The 20,399-nt window shown below is 48.8% G+C and overlaps 1 protein-coding gene across 1 annotated transcript in view; it reads left to right on the forward strand.

The window, feature by feature from the left end:
* METTL3 (methyltransferase 3, N6-adenosine-methyltransferase complex catalytic subunit) overlaps nt 1-20,399 on the forward strand; it is a 41,212-nt gene that overhangs the window by 1,907 nt on the left and 18,906 nt on the right. Inside the window, exons 3-6 of the mRNA XM_073575479.1 lie at nt 1,664-2,047; nt 2,119-2,294; nt 2,647-2,863; nt 5,083-5,270. Of these exons, the coding sequence (XP_073431580.1) occupies nt 1,664-2,047; nt 2,119-2,294; nt 2,647-2,863; nt 5,083-5,270 (965 nt within the window). The remainder of the gene's footprint in view (nt 1-1,663; nt 2,048-2,118; nt 2,295-2,646; nt 2,864-5,082; nt 5,271-20,399) is intronic.

A 20,399-nucleotide genomic window follows, 5' to 3' on the forward strand; every position in this document is an offset into this window, starting at 1 on the left:
ATGGTTAATAAGTGTCACATTAGGCAGTATGTTATACGTCATAAGTCACTTTTACATTTTCAAAATCATTTGGCCTATCTGAAAATGGTCTTGAAGGGATTGTATAAGGATCCCAACTTATCACCTATGTACAGGATAGATGGGGGAGCATCTCTGGTTCCAGCGAGTCCCACCATGTGAATACAGTGGAGCATGCACACTGCCACCTCAGAGTACAGCTGTGTAAGTCAGTGTGGTAGATTTACACGTAGCAGCAGAGATATTTGTGAATAGGTGATCAGGTTTGATCTTAGTACAACCCCTTTCAAAGTTTGTCCATGAGGCTCTGAGGTGATTATACTGATGTCTCATTTTTGTGAGGAAAGCTGCTTTTAAGAAGGCTTTTCTTCGTTCGTGTCTGCTTTTGGAGAAATGTAGTATTTCATATCTGCTAAATAGCTTGAGAAATACACCAGTCCAGCGTGGAAATGTGTTGTGGAATAAAAAAAAAAGCTGCTTTATATTATTAGATCAAGGATCTTCATTTCAGCTAGCTAGTCTGCTAGAATGGGTGCTGCTCCCATCAATTGACTTTCTCCTGATCCATAAAGGGGAGTTCCAAATGGTGGACCACTCTCTCATGTCCATATGCTCTCTTTTGGTTCTGGTGCAGTCAAGAAATGAACTTATCTTGACCATTGTGTGCTAAACTCTGCAAGGTCTCCCATCAGCTCCAAAGACAATAAGGACATTTCAGATTCTTCATGGAAAAAAAAGCCTTCTTCATTCCTTATCAATTAAAAACATCACAGGAAGACAGCAGGCAACTTTTTGGCCATAATTGGCCTTTTTTGAAGCACAGACTAGGACCATTATAGATGGAAAGTTGCTTGCTGTGTCTTCCTGTGATGTTTTTTAATTGAGATGGAATAAATAGCAAGTTTTTTTTTTAATCAAGAACCGGTTATTTTGGTGCCTCAGCTTTCCTGAAATGTTCTTATTTGTGCTGGTGCAGACCAACCTGGGCAATTCTCACAAGGGTAAGCGTGGGTGAGAATGCCTCTGTGAGCTTTAAAAGCATTCCTGTAGATGGCAAGCATGTAAGACAACTACTTGTAGGGTATACGCATATGCAACTGACTTTTTTTTTTTTGTCTTTTGTTGCACGCACCAAAATCAGAATGTGTTACATGTGGGTTTTTCTACAAATTTTGTTGTGGATTTGTACAGACGTTATCCTGTACATTTTAAGGTTGAAGTCTGAAATGTAATCCTCATAAATCTCAACACAGCACGTCAAACTTACGTGCAGAAAATATTCTCGGCGTGTAAATGAGGTTTCTTAAGTCTAATCTTCATTGCTGGTACAGTATTACTCTGCAGATTCCCCACTGGAAAATCTGTGCGGAAGGTAGGCTATTCTTAAACAGAGTTATAGCACCATCATATTTATCAGTAAATGTGAGGTCACCTGCTCCTCCGCAAATGGCAGGTATCAGTAGATGTGAGGTCACTTGCTCCTCCGCAGACGGCAGGTATCAGTAGACGTGAGGTCTTCTGCTCTGCTGACCTCCCAATGTCGAAGTGAGTGGAATGGGAATACCTCGTCAACACACCTTGTATAAAATCTATTCATCTGACTCGCTAAGAATAATTGTGACATATTTCTCTTTTATCAATGTAGCCAGACTTTTCGGTTTCAAGGCACGCTGTTGAAAGCCTTTTGCAGAAATTTGCTGCTCAAGAGCTGATTGAAGTGAAAGATATCGAACATGAAGATGATGACCGACCCACTTTAGTGACTTTTGCCGACCACTCCAAGCTCTCAGCTATGATAGGAGCTGTTGCAGAAAGAAAAGCCTCAACCGTTGCCCCAGGAACCAAAAAGAGAAGGATTCAGGAAACTGATTCGTCAGCATCTTCACCATCCACTTCTGCCGCAGGTATTTCAAAGGAGAAGAAAGTATCAGAGCCACAGAAGAAGGCAAGAAAACACACGTCTCATGTGGACCTGGAAATTGAGAGCTTGTTAAGTCAGCAGTCCACCAAAGAGCAGCAGAGCAAGAAGGTGACTGTGCCTTTCTTATACACTTTCATAAAACTGCTACATCTGCTACTATTCATATTGTGATATTCTAGGTAAGCCAGGAGATTCTTGAACTACTGAACACCAGCACGGCAAAGGAGCAGTCTATTGTGGAGAAGTTCCGCTCTCGAGGCAGGGCTCAAGTCCAGGAGTTTTGTGACTATGGTACTAAAGAAGAGTGTAAGAAAGCATCTGGGGCTGACGCTCCTTGTAAGAAACTACACTTCAGGTGACTGATTTTAGTAATGCTGTTCATGTCTTCTAGAAGTAATAGTGTGGTAGAGATCTGCAGTTTACTTTATGTACACAATAGCGAGTTTGCTTCTTTTTCTGTCTTACCTGTGGGTCTAGTACTGTTGATGGCTACACCTGGGGGGTCAGTTGTAGCGTGGGAAGGTTAGATATCAGGGGATTATATGTTACAGAACATCTTCTTTCCATTAGACTTCTGTGAAAGACTCACAATACAACCCTGGAGTGTAAGAAATATGATAGAGATAAGCAATTGCTTTGTCATGTTATATCTGTTTATGTACAATACATATGACTGCTTAGATTCACTTGTATTTTTCTTTGTGTAGGCGTATAATAAACATACACACAGATGAATCTCTTGGCGACTGCTCCTTTCTCAATACTTGTTTTCACATGGACACATGTAAATATGTGCACTATGAGATTGATGCATACGTAGAGCCTGCAGGAACCACAGCCGGTTCAGAGTCTACTCTAAGCCAAGATATGCCTCTGGTGAAAGGTGTGGGAGATGCAAGTGTAGGACGTCTGTTCCCTTCACAGGTAAGATTTGTGCAGCCAAACTTTGTAGGCCGGAGGGAAACAACCAAATAGGTACAAATACTCAAATTTTACACTATTCAAAAATTGAATCTGAATTAGAAAACCCTGCTTGCAACATTGAGGGTCCCAATGGGGGTCTGGTTTTTAGCTTGCATTACACAGACAGTGAATTTAGTTTATTATGCACTGTGTAATCCTGTTTCTCCCTTGTTGGCATGAGTGGGTCATTCACTCCTGGGAGATCTGCGGTTTAAAGATCACTACCTATTGTGAATTGCAGATCTTCCATATAGCCTGTGTGTTTGTGTTTCATATTAAATGGATTTTGTTTCCTTTGGTGCTGAAGAGGTTAACAACCCTTTCTATTCTGGTTAGAAACTTTCAGCTCCATCTCATACCTGTTCTGACCTGGTCATTTGCTCTCACTATAAAATCTGGCCAGACCTTCTCTTCCTTGCCAGTGAAAGTTTTGCTTCCTAGCTCCTTGGAGACACTGTGCAGAATAGGAGTGTGTTGTTGCTACTGGAAATTGTTGTGTGCTGTTTTTGGGTGTATGCTTTCCTCATTGTCCTATTCCCATTTGGTTGGTACATTCCCATCCTCTGTACCTTTGGTGAGTGGTTTGTGTGTTTATTGCTTTCTGTTATCCCTGTCTGTCTTGCGTGTTTATTCCTTGGATATCTGTCCCAGGCCCCCTGGGGGAGTGGAGGTGGACAGCTTAGGGAATTACAGAAGAACAGTAAGGCTGGTGGCCCAAACTGCCTCACCTTTTAGAGGTACCTTTGGGAGCAGGGATAGTTAGGGCCCCACTCCTACGGGAAGCTTCAGGGCCCCTTTCCCGAAACACGTACAGTCACAGCGTGACATGATCACTTTCTGCCAGGTTCCACTGCAGAATACAGCTGATCTTCAGCAATTCTAGCACTCTGTAATCAGCATTTCTTTAGGGGATCCTTCTTATTAAAAGGTTGTTAAAAGCCTACAGCGTATGTGGTAATGATTATCCAGACTAAACAAATGTGTAAACATAAATAATGAAATATAAAATACATCCTTCATTTTACAACTGGGTGGGTATTACTTACAGCTATAAATGTAACCCAAACTCTCTCAAGTCCCGTGTGCCCGGTTTTGTACATAAGGCTGGCATATTCTCCAGCATCACGGTGGCACTATTGCATAAAATTGGCTTACTGTAAGTAAATCTGCCTGTTTATAAATGGTACAAAACCTACAAAAGAAGAAAACCCCTGCTGTAAGTAAATAAATAAAAAGTAAAAGTGCATATAAATAAGAGTTTTTAGTAATACTGTATTTAATCAAATATAGCATAAAGGCCATCCCACCGTCGGTGACTCTGTGATCAGGGCGGTCCTACACTTTCTAATATTAAAAACCTTATCATATGTCAAAGTTGACGTCCATGAGTGAATAAGGGCAGACAAAAGGACTGGGTCCCAACTAGTGGACACCAGTCAGGGGAAGCCTAACAGTATTACTAAGAACTCTGTATTATTTAGATGCTCTTTTGCTTTTTATTTAATTACCGCAAGGTTTTTCTCATTTTGTCTCTTGTAGGTTTTGTATGCTTCATAGCCAATGTGAACATGCGTTTATATGCTGCATGTATACCAATCAAACCAAGCTCCATTTTTGTGGGGGGTGGTTTTTCTATTCATAAATAGTACACATTACAACTTTCGGACATTTGTTTTATTGGTGAAGCTAATGCAAATATACTCTACTGATGCTTACTGTTGAAGAGATTCACTGTGTGAAGTTTGTGAAAGATGAGATTACTCTACGTAGCAATTTCAGAACTTAAAGGGGTTGTCTACCTTTGGAGACCTTTTTTCTTAAGAGCATATAATCAAAGCAGAAAATAAGTTTTTTTTGTTTGTTTTTTTTTAAGCACGGTTTGCTTTACATAGCCTCTGTGTTTATTGCTGACTGCAGAGTGAGTTAACTGAGAATTCATCAGTCAGCACGCTATGATGGTTTTACAGGCTGAAATGCTTTTATCTGTGTTTTTAAGCTCTTCTTAACTGATTTATGCCCACAGTCTATATCAAAGTTAAATCAACAGTTGGCATGTAAAGAAACTCCATCCTTTCAGGAAGTTCACACAATGATGTATGCAGTTATTAGAGTCGTGGTCTAATATGTTTAATGGGGTATGTACTTTTTTTTCTTTTTTTTTTTTATCTCTTATGAATTAGTGGATCCGGTGTGACATCCGATACTTGGACATGAGCATCTTAGGAAAATTCTCAGTTGTAATGGCTGATCCACCATGGGATATTCACATGGAGTTGCCATATGGAACTTTGACTGATGATGAGATGAGGAAGCTCCAGATCCCAGTGCTGCAAGACGATGGCTTTCTTTTCCTCTGGGTCACGGGCAGGTAAATGGCATACTATAAAGGTGGTAGCAATGCTGGTGGTGGCCTCGTTGTAATTGGTTGTACAGGAATATGTATATTGCCATAATATCCTATATAAATAAATAGGACAACATGATTGCTCCTGGCCTACTTCATGGTTCTCCCCACCTAATTTTGGTACAGCTAAATAGTTCCATGTTAAAGTGAACATGTCAGCAGGATTTTCTTCAGTAAACTACAGACTGTCAGGTTGGCGCCATTATACTAATTAAAGTGATACCTTAGTTGATGAAATCCGTCTTGTGATTGTTAAATTTTTATTTTCAGTTAATGTGATTCTCGTGCTCCAGGGCAGCCTGTGGGGGGTCTTGATGTGGTGCTCTGTTTAGATATTCATCTCTATGGGCTATTTTACATACTGCATATAATATTGTAGGGTTACAAAATAAAAAAATTACTTTCATCAAAATTGCGGCACCTGCGCAGTAGCATCTATCGGAACGCGATTGATGCTACTGCGCCAGTGCCATCTTCTTGAAAATATATATTTTCCCCATGATAGTATAGGACTAAAGCAGAAATGCATAGTAGGCCTCTTTCACACGTCCATGGCTCCGGTACGTGTTTTGACAGTTTGCTCACGTACCGGAGACACTGACACACGTAGACCCATTAAAATGAATGGGTCTATGCAGATATCTGTGTGCAAAATACGCTGACATGTCCGTTTTAACACGGACACAAGGCCCACAACATGTGCTCCACATGTGCGCATGGAGAACAGTTCACACTGTCCTCCGTGCTCATGGACGGCCGCCGGGAAGAAGCGCTACAGTAAGCGCTGTTCCCGGCGCCTGGTGCTGACTGCGGCTGTGATTCTTCTCTCCTGCTCTGCCGGCAGGAGAGAAGAATGAATGGAGACCTGACGTGGGGTCCCCCTCTTTTTATGAACCAACCAGACGAAACTTACAGCTGGGGGGCTGCAGCTGTCAGCTTCAGCAAGGTTGGTTCTCAAGAATAAGGGGTCCCCACGCTGTTTTTTTAATTATTTAACCCCTGACTGCCATGTGATGTACTATCCCGTCCATGTGCCCTGGGACTTAATTCCCAGGGACGGGATAGTACGTCACAGCGATCAGCGGTGCCCACGTGGTGAGCGCTGCTGATCGCGGCCGGGTGTCAGCTGATTATCACAGCTGACACCCGGCACAATGTGTCAGGGGCGCTGCTGCGGCGGTCTCCTTCCCTGCAGGTCCCCGAATCCAAGATGGCGACGGGGACCTTCGGGGGCCTGCAGGGAGCTGGCTTCCTCAGTGCCTGCAAAGCGCAGGCAAGAGGAAGTCTTCAATGCCTGTGACAGATCGCTGATCTGTCACAGTGATCTGTGATGTGACAGATCGGCGATCTGTCACAGGACAGTGATGTCCCCCCTGGGACAACCTAATAAAGTTAAAAAAAAAAAAAAGTGTAAAAATAATTTTTTTAAAAATCGTTAAATTAAAAAAAAAAAATTTCCCTAATTCATTTTTTGGAAATAAAATAAAACAAACAAAAGTACACATATTTGGTATCGCCGTGTCCGTAACGACCTGCCCTATAAAACTGTCCCATTAGTTAACCCCTTTAGCGAAACCCTTAAAAAATAAAAAAACAAAGCAAAAAATGTTTTATTATCATACCGCCGAACAAAAAGTGCAATAAAGCGCGATCAAAAAGACGCATATAAATATCCATGGTACCACCGAAAACGTCATCTTGTCCCGCAAAAAACGAGCCGCCACGCAGCATCAAAGACAAAATAAAAAAGTTATAGCTCGCAGAATAAAGCCATGCAAAAATAATTATTTTTTTTATATAAAATCGTTTTTATTGCATAAAAGCGTCAAAACATAAAAGACATAAAAGAGGTTTCTCGTTCGCCTTATTGGGGGACACAGAGACCATGGGTGTATGCTGCTGCCACTAGGAGGCTGACACTATGCAAAAAAAGGTTAGCTCCTCCGCAGTGTACACCCCACCGACCGGCAGGGAATTTCCTTAGTTTAGCTTAGTGTCAGTAGGAGGTGGATACGGGTCCTGCATTGGACCCATATCTACCTCGATGTGCGTCGTTCCCTTTCAGGTCTTAGGCGGGATACAGTGTGAACGGTCACAACTGTACTCCCACAAGAGACTGAGTACGGCGTGTACTGTCACCCCGTATCCTCATAGTTCTTCGGGCGGACCACGGGCTCAGCACAGGACGTGCCAGCGCAGACGGATGGTCCTTGCCCCCTGCCTCCCACCCACTCGCCCACCAGAGCCTGTCGGTTGGACGAGGCGCGAAGACGGAATGGACAGACAGCGTGGGATATGGAAGGTACCTTTATTGGACCGGAAGAAGACACCACCGCTCCCAGAGTCTCCACAAGGACGCCGGGTGGCGGCGCCAAAGTAGCGCCGCAGGTTATCAGCGGCCGGCGCTTCCCAGTCGCCGCATCCCTTTTGGCCCCAGCTGCGGTGCAGGCTTTCTTCACCCCACCGCCGGTATTTTTGCGTAGGGTAGCGTCTGGGAGCAGGGCTAGGGCGGCATTCTTCTTAGGGGCGGGCGCGGCTGCGCCGCAGTTCTTCCGCGCCGCCCTGTGCTGACAGGCGGCCGCCATGTCTAATTTAGCCCCCGGCTTCAATTTGGGCCTTCGCGGCCACGCCCCTGTCCGCTCTCATAGGCCGTTGCCTTCCTAAGCCCTCCCACCGCCTCTTCAGGCTTGTGGCTGGGAAGGGGGGGGCGGGTTTTCCCTCTGGTGGCGGCGACTAGCTCCGCCCTTCTTCTTGCACAGAAATTGCGCTTTTACTTCCTCACGTCGGGCTGTCGCCATCTTTGCAGCCTGACAGCCGGAGACCAAAGCAGAGACCAGCGCTTCCTGTCGGTCCCTGGCCAGTTGCAGGAGCCTAATTCATCTCTTTCGGGGTCACCAGACCGTGAGTACTTCTGCATCTGCAGACTGACACCCTACTCTGCCTTTCTGTCCCCCAACCTTCCGGCAGTTCCGCAGGTTTTCATCTTCTCTTCCTTCACCATGTCTAAGCCTGATCGTGGCCGTCCGCCAGTCCCCACGGGCACCCTAGTCCAGTTCTTCGCATGCTCCTCTTGCAATCGCAAACTTCCCTCAGGTCAGCCTACTCCCATCTGTCTGGACTGCAGCAATCCCGTTCAGCATGACCCCGTCCAGGAACCACCTACTGCGCCACGGGAAAGCGAACCACCCATTCCTGGCTGGGCCTCGTCTCTTTCACAACCTGTGGCCGACCTCACCAGGGTGTCTCAGTCCCTAGTGGCTGTTCTTGACACGTTGCCCCTGGACACTTCTGCAGGGTCCAGCAGGTCACAAAATGCTCCATCTGAGCCAGCTAGCAGAAGCCGCAAGAGGCCCAGGCAGGATCTCCGGCCGGAATCCTCTCCTGGCCCCTCATCTGCACCTAGTCCTTCCCAGCAGTCGCCCTCCCGTGCCTCCTCACCCAAGTCAGGTGAAGCGTTCTCGGATATGTCTTCTGAAGGGATTGTAGAGCTGGAATCTGGCCATGACGTGGACATGAAGGTTACAGTACAGAACCTCATCGCGGCAATTAACCACACCTTCGAAATCTCTGACTCCCCTGCGAAATCCTCAGATCAGGAGGTTTCGTTCAGACGGGAGGAAACACCCTCCAGGGTATTTCCTTTTCATTCCGAGTTTGGAAAGATTTTTACAAGAGAAAGGGAAGATCCGACCAGACGCTTTCAAAGAGGAAAGCGTCTCGGCGTACTGTACCCGTTTGCTAAAGAGCTCACGGATAACTGGTCTGCCTCTCCCACGGTGGACCCTCCCGTGTCCAGACTGTCTAATAATACGGTTCTCCCGCTTTCAGGTGTGGCGTCTTTAAAGGATTCTAATGATAGAATTATAGGATCCCTGGCGAAGTCTGCCTTCGAAGCGGCTTCGACGGCGGTATGCCCAATCTTAGCTTCATCTTGGGCAGCAAAGGCCATAGCTACTTGGGCAGAGGATCTTCGTCAGGGCATCCTAGAGAAAGCACAACCAGATCGATTGGCCGATCTCGCCAATCAGATTTCCCATGCGGGGGATTATCTGCTTTCTGCTTCTTTGGATGCCGCATCCTGCACAGTTCAGGCGTCAAGCAACGTCGTGGCAATCCGACGTACAATTTGGCTCAAAGCCTGGCAGGCGGACTTGTCGTCTAAAAAGTCTCTTACTAATCTGCCTTTTCAGGGAGTACGCCTCTTTGGATCCCAATTGGACCAGATTATTAAGGACGCCACCGGAGGCACGAGTTCCCTCCTCCCTCAGTCCAAGCCTCGCAGACCTCCACTAAGGCGTCAGTTTCGACCCTTTCGGGCTTTCCGCCGTTTCAATACGGCGGAGACATCCTACAACCAACAAAGGCCGCAGGCACGCCAAGATAGGAAGAAAGTTTCATTCAGACCCACTCCCTCCTGGAGATCCCACTCTTCACAGGGCAGACCATCCAGATCTGGACGATCCACTTCAGCATGACTATCCTCTGACTCCCGAGGGTCCCTTCCAATTGGGAGGTCGACTCTTGTTCTTCAAGGACGTCTGGCTGGCCTCAGTAGAGGACGCCTGGGTCAGGGAGGTCGTATCGTCAGGATACAAGATAGAGTTCGTCTCTTCCACGGGATCGTTTTTTCAAATCCCGTCCTCCAAAAGATCCAGCCTTGATCCCGGGGTTCTTTACGGCCATCGCCTCTCTCCTCAGTTCCGGGGTGATTGTGCCCGTTCCCGAATAGGAGCGGTTCACAGGGTTTTATTCAAACCTATTCGTGGTGCCGAAAAAAGACGGGGCGGTTCGACCCATCTTGGATCTCAAGCGGCTCAACAAGAGAGTCCGTCTTCGCCGCTTGCGGATGGAGTCGGTTCGTTCGGTAATCGCTTCCATGGAGGAGCAGGAATTCATGTGTTCAATAGACATCCAAGATGCCTATCCACATGTTCCCATATTCTCCGGACATCAGAAGTTCCTGCGTTTTGCGATTCGCCAGGAACGTTACCAGTTCGTGGCGCTGCCCTTCGGTCTCGCCACCGCTCCCAGAGTCTTCACGAAGATCATGGCTGCGTTGATGGCCTTGTTGAGGATCAGAGGTCTCGTTCTTTTTCCGTACCTCGACGATATTCTGATCAAAGCTCCCTCTTTTCACCAGGCGCGCCTAAGTTTGAAGATCGTCCTAGACACTCTTTCCATTTTCGGGTGGATCGTCAACAGGAAAAAGTCCTGTCTGGTTCCCTCTCAACGCCTTGTGTTTCTGGGCCTACTGTTCGACACTCGTCAGTCAAGGGTCTTTCTCCCACGAGAGAAGATTCTCTCCCTGCAGCAGGATGTACGATCGCTGCAGACCACACGATTCCCGTCCCTCCGAACAACCATGAGGGTCCTGGGAAAGATGGTGGTGGCGATAGAGGCAGTTCCCTTTGCCCAATTTCACGCCAGACCTCTCCAACACGCCATTCTGTCGAGGTGGAACAGGTCTGCTCTGTCCCTGGATCGCCCTGTTCGTCTTTCATGCCGGATCAAGCGGTCTCTCAACTGGTGGTTGACGTGACCTCTCATAATCTGGGGGCGGTCTTTTCTTCCCGTTCACTGGCAGATTGTAACAACGGATGCCAGCCTCCTCAGATGGGGGGGCAGTGTTCCGCAATCACACTGTTCAGGGTCGTTGGTCGACTCGGGAATCAGCCCTGCCGATCAACGTCCTAGAGATACGAGCGATTTATCTGGCTCTTGTCCACTGGGAGAGGCTCCTCAGGGGCCTGCCTATCCGGATTCAGACAGACAATGCCACAGCGGTGGCATATGTCAACCTCCAAGGAGGGACACTGAGTGCCTCAGCCCTGGCAGAAGTGTCCAAGATCCTTCAGTGGGCAGAGATTTCGGTACCGACAATCTCCGCGGTACACATTCCCGGCGTGGACAACTGGGCCGCTGATTTTCTCAGCCGCGAGGGTCTCGCGGCAGGAGAGTGGTCCCTACATCCGGAGGTGTTTCTTCAGCTTTGCCGTCGTTGGGGGACCCCGGATGTAGATCTGCTAGCCTCTCGCCTCAACAGGAAAGTCCCACAGTTTGTATCCAGGGCTCGAGATCCTCTCGCAGTGGGCGCCGACGCTCTGGCCATTCCTTGGTCGCAGTTCGAGCTCCCCTACCTGTTCCCTCCCCTGCCCCTTCTTCCCAAGCTGTTGAAGATCAAAGCAGAAGGAATTCCAGTCATTCTCATCGCCCCGAATTGGCCCAGAAGATCTTGGTTCGCGGACATAACCTTCTCGCAGACGCCCCCTGGAAGCTTCCAGACAGGGCAGATCTGCTGTCTCAAGGCCCGATTTGCCACCCCAATTCTCAGCCGCTCAATTTAACGGCGTGGCTGTTGAGACCGAGGTTTTGAAACCAGCAGGATTCTCCGGTCGAGTAATTCATACCATGATCCGAGCCAGGAAGCCATCGTCTTCCAAGATTTACTACCGTACTTGGAAGGTTTATTTCACTTGCTGTGAGGCCAATAACATTGCGCCCATGTGCTTTTCGCTCCCTTCCGTTCTGGCGTTTCTTCAGGCAGGGCTGGATGCGGGGCTTGCTCTCAGTTCCTTGAAGGGTCAAGTTATGGCGCTGTCCATTTTATTTCAGAAGACGTTGGACTCCCGCCCTAAGGTCAAAACCTTTCTTCAGGGCGTGGCTCACACGGTTCCTCTGTACCGAGCGCCCATGGATCCATGGGATCTTAATTTCGTTCTTGAGGTTCTGCAAGGTTCTCCTTTTGAACCTCTCAGGGATTTTTCCCTTTCTCTCCTTTCTTGGAAGGTAGCTTTTCTGGTGGCCATCACTTCCATCCGGCGCGTGTCGGAATTAGCGGCTCTTTCTTGCCGCTCTCCTTTCTTGGTACTTCACCAGGACAAGGTAGTTCTACGGCCTCCGCCCTCTTTTCTTCCGAAGGTGGTGTCCTCCTTTCTCCTCAATGATGATATTGTTCTGCCGTCCTTTTGTCCGAGTCCTACTCACCCTCGGGAGCGGTCCCTGAACAAGCTGGATCTGGTCAGGGCGATGAGAGTCTATCCTGTCTAGGACGACTTCCTTGCGGAAGACAGACTCTCTTTTCATCATTCCAGATGGGGCGCGGAAAGGTCACCCGTAGAGTTGAGCGAAACGGGTCGAAAAAATTCAAAAGTCTGCCGACTTTTGGCAAAGTCGGGTTTCATGAAACGAAACCCGACCCTAGGATGAGGTCGGCCACGAGGTCGGCGACTTACGCGCCAAAGTCGCGTTTCAAAAGTTTGTTTTGCGCTCTTTTTCAGCCAATCAGGATCCACGGACACTGTGGGCAACGTGATGACCTAGGCACGGGTCACCACCATCTTTCAGAAGGGCATGCAAGTGATTGGCTTGCTTTGGTGGGCGTCACAGGGGGTATAAAAGGGCGTGCACGCCGACCGCCATCTTCTGCCGATCTTAGTATCGGGAGAGGTTGCTGCTGATTCTTTAGGGAGAGCGTTAGGCAGGGAAGAAGACAAAAAAACTGCTTCTGCTGCTAGCGATTTGGCCTGCACAACACACAAGTCACTGTGTGTGCAGTGCAAGGGGAGGCTATATTGTGGTGTATCAGTGGTGTTGGTTGTTGGGCTGCCTTTTAAGGCTTCCTGACACGCTGGCATTGCTGTTTACCCACTGCTCCGCAAACTGCTTTTTTAAAAGCAATCCAATCTCCCTTATCCTCTAGTCACTTTTGTCACAGCTGTGCCATCGAGCCTGTCACATAGCGCTCAGATATCAGTGGGCCTCACACAATCCACAAGTGTCCAGTGTCCAAAAGTGTGCGCAGAGATTCAAAATCTCCATTATCCTCTCGTCACTTTGGTCACAGGCAGCTGTGCCATCGAGCGTGTCACATAGCGCTCAGATATCAGTGGGCCTCACACAATCCACAAGTGTCCAGTGTCCAAAAGTGTGCGCAGAGATTCAAAATCTCCATTATCCTCTCGTCACTTTGGTCACAGGCAGCTGTGCCATCGAGCGTGTCACATAGCGCTCAGATATCAGTGGGCCTCACACAATCCACAAGTGTCCAGTGTCCAAAAGTGTGCGCAGAGATTCAAAATCTCCATTTTTCCCTTCACCCATGACAGCACCACCTGAGAGAGGGATCCGCCCCGCCAGGACAGGAACCTACTGAGACATAAGGGGCGGCACCTCTCCCCCGCTTCAGTTGGGTTCCTGTCCTGGAAGGAATCCCACTGTGGCGGTGCCTGTCATGGGCGAAGAAAAAGATAAAAGACCCAGGCCCGTCCCGGCGCGGCGCGGGAAGAACAGGTAGCTTACCTGTAGCGCCGGCCGTCGGGTCCTGGAAGCGCAGTCCCCGGGGTCCCTGGGGCTCCGGGTTCGTGCGGGCGTGGATGGGATCCCGGTGGCTCCGGGAAGCCCCCACCGCGCCGCCCTCCCCTCGCGCACGCCGCATCTCGATCCCCGTGGTAGGGGAGAGACGCTGGCGTCTTCCGGCCGCTGACGTCAGCGGCGCTTGGAATGCTGGGTGCGCTGGCTGACGTCAGCAGAAGGCGACGGTGTAATGGCGCCGGGTGCGACGCCGGCCGGCTTCTGAAGCGCTGAGCCGGCGGTCGCAGGGGGGAGGGGAGGAAGACCCTCACCAGGCGGAGGCATGCAATTTAAAAGGAGGAAGACAGCTGTAGATCGGCGGTGCAAAATGGAGTCCGAGCAGGAACATTCAGCGTCCCTGCCTCCCTCACAGCCCTCTGGCAGGAAGCATGGAAGCCATTCAAGCAGCAGTCGCCCCCCGGCCGCAGGTCGGGGCACTCCTCAAGGTCCAAAGAGCGCGGGTCAGGTGCTCCGATGCAGCCTCCAAGTCCGGTACCCTTGATTACGGGTGGTGAGTGATCTTCGTGAATGTTAACAGTATATTAATAGGGGTTTTCTATTGTATGCTTCACCCTGTAGGAAAGGCCCAGAAAAGCGGGAAGCAAGAAGAATAATAGGGGTTGTGCTATATGTAAATCTCCCCTAGCAAGAGACTGGCAAAAAGATCTCTGTGCTTCGTGCATTCAGCGGACTATGGCGGAGGAAGCGCCTAGTTTCGCAGCCATTCTAATATCTGCCCTCAGGTCAGAAATGGAAGGCTCAATTAAGTCCCTATTGAAAAAAGGTAAAAAAAAAAGCAGGAAGGATTTCCCTAGTTCCCCCTCAGATTCCGCGTCAGTATCATCTCAGGCGGAAAAATCATCCTCCTCAGACTCCTCAGATAGTGACACAGGGGGTAAGCCATGTTTCCCTGTAGAAGATACAGATGCCCTCCTAAAGGCCATTAGAACCACAATGGGCCTACAGGAAGAAAGGGCGGCTAAAACCCTAGAGGACGTCATGTTTGGGGGGCTTCAGGAGAGGAAAAAACGAACCTTTCCAGTAAACGCGAAAATCCAGGCGCTTATTGAGAAGGAGTGGAAAAAGCCTGAAAAATCGGGGGCCCTTCCATCCGCCTCTAAGAGACGATACCCCTTTGAATACAAGGATACGGAGGTATGGGACAAAGTCCCAAAAATAGATGCAGCGGTGTCCAGATCTTCCAAAAGGTCGGCCCTGCCCTTGGAAGATGCAGGGGTTCTTAGAGACCCGCTGGACAAAAAAGCGGACTCATATTTGAGGCACGCATGGGAAGCGACAGCAGGAGGTCTAAAGCCGGCGATAGCGGGCACCTGCACGGCACGCTCCCTCATGATCTGGCTGCAGCAGTTAGAAGAGAAGCTGGCGTCAAGGGTCCCAAGAGAGAAGATCTTATCAGACATGTATCTCTTGCACGGGGCAGCGGCTTTTTTGGCAGATACCTCGGCGGACTCTATGCGATTGACAGCCAGAGCAGCGTCACTATCAAATGCTGCTAGACGCGCGTTATGGCTTAAGGGCTGTCCGGGTGACCTTCAGTCCAAGGCCAAATTGTGCTCTCTCCCCTGCGATGGTCGATTCCTGTTCGGCAAGAACTTGGACGATATTCTGGAGAAAGCAGGCGATAAGAAAAAAGGCTTCCCCAGATTCCCTATGGATCAGAGGAGACAGCCCTTTTGGAGGGGGAGATTCAATAGAGGGCGTCCTCCCGCTGACAGGAGAAGATGGGAGGATAAAAGAAAGAAAGAATCAGGGTTTATGTTTGGTGGAGGCACCTCCACCTCAAAAAAGTCACCACAATGACGCCTTTATTCCAGTAGGAGGGAGATTGGCACTCTTTTTCCAGGCCTGGGAAAAGATCTCCTCCAATACCTGGATTCTGAGCATCCTAAAAGAAGGCCTGAAAATCCCCTTTATTCGTCAGCCAAAACCCGTGGTCGTCATCACACCTATCAGGAAGATGACCGAAGAACAACTGGCCTTAGAAACAGAAATCCTGAGCCTGATAGACAAGCGGGTACTGTCCGAGGCGCCACGCTTACAGGAAGGAAAGGGGTTTTATTCACCCCTTTTTCTAATAAAATAACCGGATCACTCGTTCAGGACAATCATAAATCTCAGACGCCTCAATCTTTGGAGAAGGAACCCGACCTTCAAGTTGGAATCAGTGACTACGGCAGTGAAGCTGCTACATCAAGATTGCTTCATGGCCGTAGTCGATTTAAAGGATGCATATTATCACATCCCTATCCATCCAGATTACCAGAAATACCTGAGGGTAGCGCTTTATATTCAGGGCACACTAAGGCACTTTCAGTTCAGGGCTCTTCCGTTTGGCATATCCATAGCCCCGAGGGTCTTCACCAAGGTCATAGCGGAAGTGACAGCCTTTCTCTGGATTCACGATACGGTCATAATACCATACCTGGACGATTTTCTTATAGTGGGCAGTTCAGAGGACCACTGTACAGCACAGTTGACTCAGGTGATCAACACCTTGCAAGAGTTAGGGTGGATAGTCAATTTCAAAAAATCAAAATTACAACCCCTAAAGAAACAGACCTTCCTAGGATTTATACTGGACTTAGAAAGGCAAGAGTGTCTTCTCCCAGCTCCCAGAGTCCAAGATAGAGAAGGTACAAAATCTGGCCTTGGCGGGCCGAAACCAACCATGTATGACATTAAGAAAAGCAATGTCCCTACTAGGTACCCTAACATCCTGTATTCCGGCGGTCAGGTGGGCTCAGTTTCACACCCGGCAACTCCAGGGGGAGATACTAAGAGCACAAAGATCGCTAAGAATTGGAAGGGAAGCTGGAGCTTTCCTCAAAAACCAGAGACTCTCTCAACTGGTGGTTGAACGGGACAAATCTGACCTTAGGAATACCATGGGACAGACAGGCGACAGATATAATTTTAACAGATGCAAGCTCCTCGGGGTGGGGGGCACACCTAAGGGGCCTCATAGGTCAGGGTTCCTGGACACCTCAAGAAAGGAAGGCATCCTCCAACCTGAGAGAACTGTGGGCAGTGGGCAAGGCCCTAAGCCACTTCATTCCGCTACTCCAGGGTCGAGACGTACGCATCATGTCAGACAACAAGGTAGCAGTGGCATACATCAACCACCAAGGTGGGACAAAATCACACTCCTTAATGGAAGCAGCAACAGACATTCTGAGCAGTGCAGAGGAACACCTACACTCCGTGACAGCCCTACACATAAAAGGGGCAGAAAACATAGAGGCAGATTTCCTGAGTCGCAATACCCTGAGGCAAGGAGAATGGGCGCTAAACCGGTCCATTTTTCAAAAGATAATTCGGCTTTGGGGGGAACCGGTGATAGACCTCTTTGCAAACAAGCACAACAGGCAAACAGAAAGGTTCTGCTCTCTAAACCCGAGGGAAAATCCATGGGCAGTGGACTCGTTGCACATCCAGTGGAACTTCAGACTGGCTTACGCGTTCCCCCCCAGTAGCTCTGATCCCAACTGTGGTAAGAAAAATCAGAAACGATCAAGCCAGGGTGATTCTAATAGCTCCATTCTGGCCAAAAAGGCCCTGGTTCGCTCTGCTACGGAAGATGTCCCTCTCCGATCCATGGGTTCTGCCAGAAATCCCGGACCTACTAGCTCAGGGTCCAATATTGCACGCTCAGGTCAAAGGATTCCATCTGACGGCGTGGAATTTGAAAGGTCGCTTTTAATGGATAGGGGGTTCTCCCCTGGGCTGGTGGCCACTCTGCTAAAAAGCAGGAAACCGGTGACTACTAACATCTACGGCAGAACATGGGATAAGTTCCTACAGTTCTTGGGTAAGCCGTTAGGAAAAGAACCCCCGATTAGGGCCATCCTAGAGTTCTTACAATCTGGGTTGCAGATGGGGTTAGCAGTAAACACACTTAAGGTTCAGGTGTCGGCGCTAGGGGCGCTCTACAATTGCAAACTGGCATCAGATAGGTGGATAGCCAGATTTATTAAATCCTGCCATAGAGCTAAGCCTATTCCAATTCCCAGAATAGCCCTCTGGGATTTAAACCTGGTGTTAGAAGCCCTTACAAAAGATCCGTATGAGCCATTACATCAGCTACCCCTAAAGTTCTTCACCCTAAAAACAATCCTGTTAGTAGCCCTCACATCAGCCCGCAGGATAAGCGACTTACAGGCTCTCTCAGTAAATCCTCCTTATACGCAAGTCTTTCAGGATAGGGTAGTATTAAGAACAGACCCCAGTTATCTGCCCAAGGTAGTATCAGATTTCCATCGGGGTCAGGAAATTGTCCTTCCATCCTTTTGCGAAAATCCAAAAAATCTGGGGGAGGAAAAATTCCATAGTCTGGATGTTAAAAGGGCTCTCGTAGAATATATATCTGCCACTAGCCAGTGGAGGAGGTCACAGTCCCTATTCGTAGCTTTTCAGGGTGCCAGGAAAGGCTATGGGGTTTCAAAAGGGACTATTGCTAGATGGATTAGGGAAGCCATTAGTGTAGCCTATTCAGCTAGTGGTATCCCGATTCCTGACGGCATCAAGGCTCATTCCACCAGAGCCGTGGCGACCTCCTGGGCTGAAAAGGCAGAGGTATCAATCGAACAGATTTGTAAGGCCGCTACCTGGGCCTCACCTTCAACCTTCTTTAAGCACTATAGATTAAATCTATCCTCCTCTGCTGACATAACCTTTGGTAGAAGGGTGCTGCAAGCGGTGGTCCCTCCCTAAGGTGTTTCGAAGTCTCCAAAAATCTCTCAGGTGGTGCTGTCATGGGTGAAGGGAAAACCACCATGGTTACTTACCGGTAGCCGGTTTTTCCGGAACCCATGACAGCACCCGTACATTCCTCCCCTTTTTCACTGTATGGGTGTGCACAATTAGTAGGGTGTTTTGAGTGTTGTGGTGTTGGATTAAACATGTAACTAACCGGGAAGTCCTCTCAATGCTCTGTAACCCAACTGAAGCGGGGGAGAGGTGCCGCCCCTTATGTCTCAGTAGGCTCCTGTCCTGGCGGGGCGGATCCCTCTCTCAGGTGGTGCTGTCATGGGTTCCGGAAAAACCGGCTACCGGTAAGTAACCATGGTGGTATCCTCTCGTCACTTTGGTCACAGGCAGCTGTGCCATCGAGCGTGTCACATAGCGCTCAGATATCAGTGGGCCTCACACAATCCACAAGTGTCCAGTGTCCAAAAGTGTGCGCAGAGATTCAAAATCTCCATTATCCTCTCGTCACTTTGGTCACAGGCAGCTGTGCCATCGAGCGTGTCACATAGCGCTCAGATATCAGTGGGCCTCACACAATCCACAAGTGTCCAGTGTCCAAAAGTGTGCGCAGAGATTCAAAATCTCCATTATCCTCTCGTCACTTTGGTCACAGGCAGCTGTGCCATCGAGCGTGTCACATAGCGCTCAGATATCAGTGGGCCTCACACAATCCACAAGTGTCCAGTGTCCAAAAGTGTGCGCAGAGATTCAAAATCTCCATTATCCTCTCGTCACTTTGGTCACAGGCAGCTGTGCCATCGAGCGTGTCACATAGCGCTCAGATATCAGTGGGCCTCACACAATCCACAAGTGTCCAGTGTCCAAAAGTGTGCGCAGAGATTCAAAATCTCCATTATCCTCTCGTCACTTTGGTCACAGGCAGCTGTGCCATCGAGCCTGTCACATAGCGCTCAGATATCAGTGGGCCTCACACAATCCACAAGTGTCCAGTGTCCAAAAGTGTGCGCAGAGATTCAAAATCTCCATTATCCTCTCGTCACTTTGGTCACAGGCAGCTGTGCCATCGAGCCTGTCACATAGTGCTCAGATATCAGTGGGCCTCACACAATCCAAAAGTGTCCACTGTCCACAAGTGTGTGCAGAAATTCTAAATCTCCCCTGTCCTATAGACACCTTGTACCTTGTTTTACATTACTATATAGTTTGTTGGATTTTGTCTACATTTCTACCAAAAATGAGGAAGGCTGGTGGAAGAGGCCGTGGAATTGGGCGGGGGTTGGCAGCTGGTAATGATGGTGTTGGTGGTGGATCTGATGGTAGTGGCAAGAGCAAAATAGGACTGAATGCAGGAGGTGCTGACCCTGCGTCATCGTCTGGCTACATAAGGCCTCGAATGCTTAGTTTTCTAGGAGTTGGCAAACCGCTTTTAAAGGCAGAGCATCAGGAAAAAGTTTTGTCTTACATTGCTGACTCAGCCTCCAGCTCTATCGCCTCCTCTTCTTCAGTTGTAAAAAGTAAAAGCACTGAGTCGTCATTGGAGGCTCATGTTCATGAACCACACCTTTCCTTGTGTCCTTCACCCCAACCAAGATTGAAGGATGACGCAGGCCATACTACTGATTACTCCATGGAGCTGTTTTCACATACCATGCCTGGATTATCAAGTGAAATGGTGAATTACCCAGGCCAAGATGAATCTGACATGGAGTGCACTGATGCACAGCCGCTGATGGATGATTCTGCTGGTACATTCACTCAGAGCACTACATTGTCCTCGCAGTGTACAGAGCCAGATTCTGACCCTGATGAGACTCAGGTGCCCCTTCCCACACACTATACCACCATACACGGTGACACAGAGGAAGGTGCACATGACATAGAAGAGGAGGTGATGGATGACCCAGTTGTTGACCCAGATTGGCATCCATTGGGGGAAGAGGGTGCTGCTTCCAATAGCTCAGATGAGGAGCATCCACAGCAGACATCGACATCGCAACAGCTGTTATCTGGCAGGCC

Source organism: Dendrobates tinctorius, unplaced genomic scaffold (genome assembly GCF_039654945.1).
Source record: "Dendrobates tinctorius isolate UK_male_01 unplaced genomic scaffold, ASM3965494v1 ptg000044l, whole genome shotgun sequence".
NCBI lineage: Eukaryota > Metazoa > Chordata > Amphibia > Anura > Dendrobatidae > Dendrobates > Dendrobates tinctorius.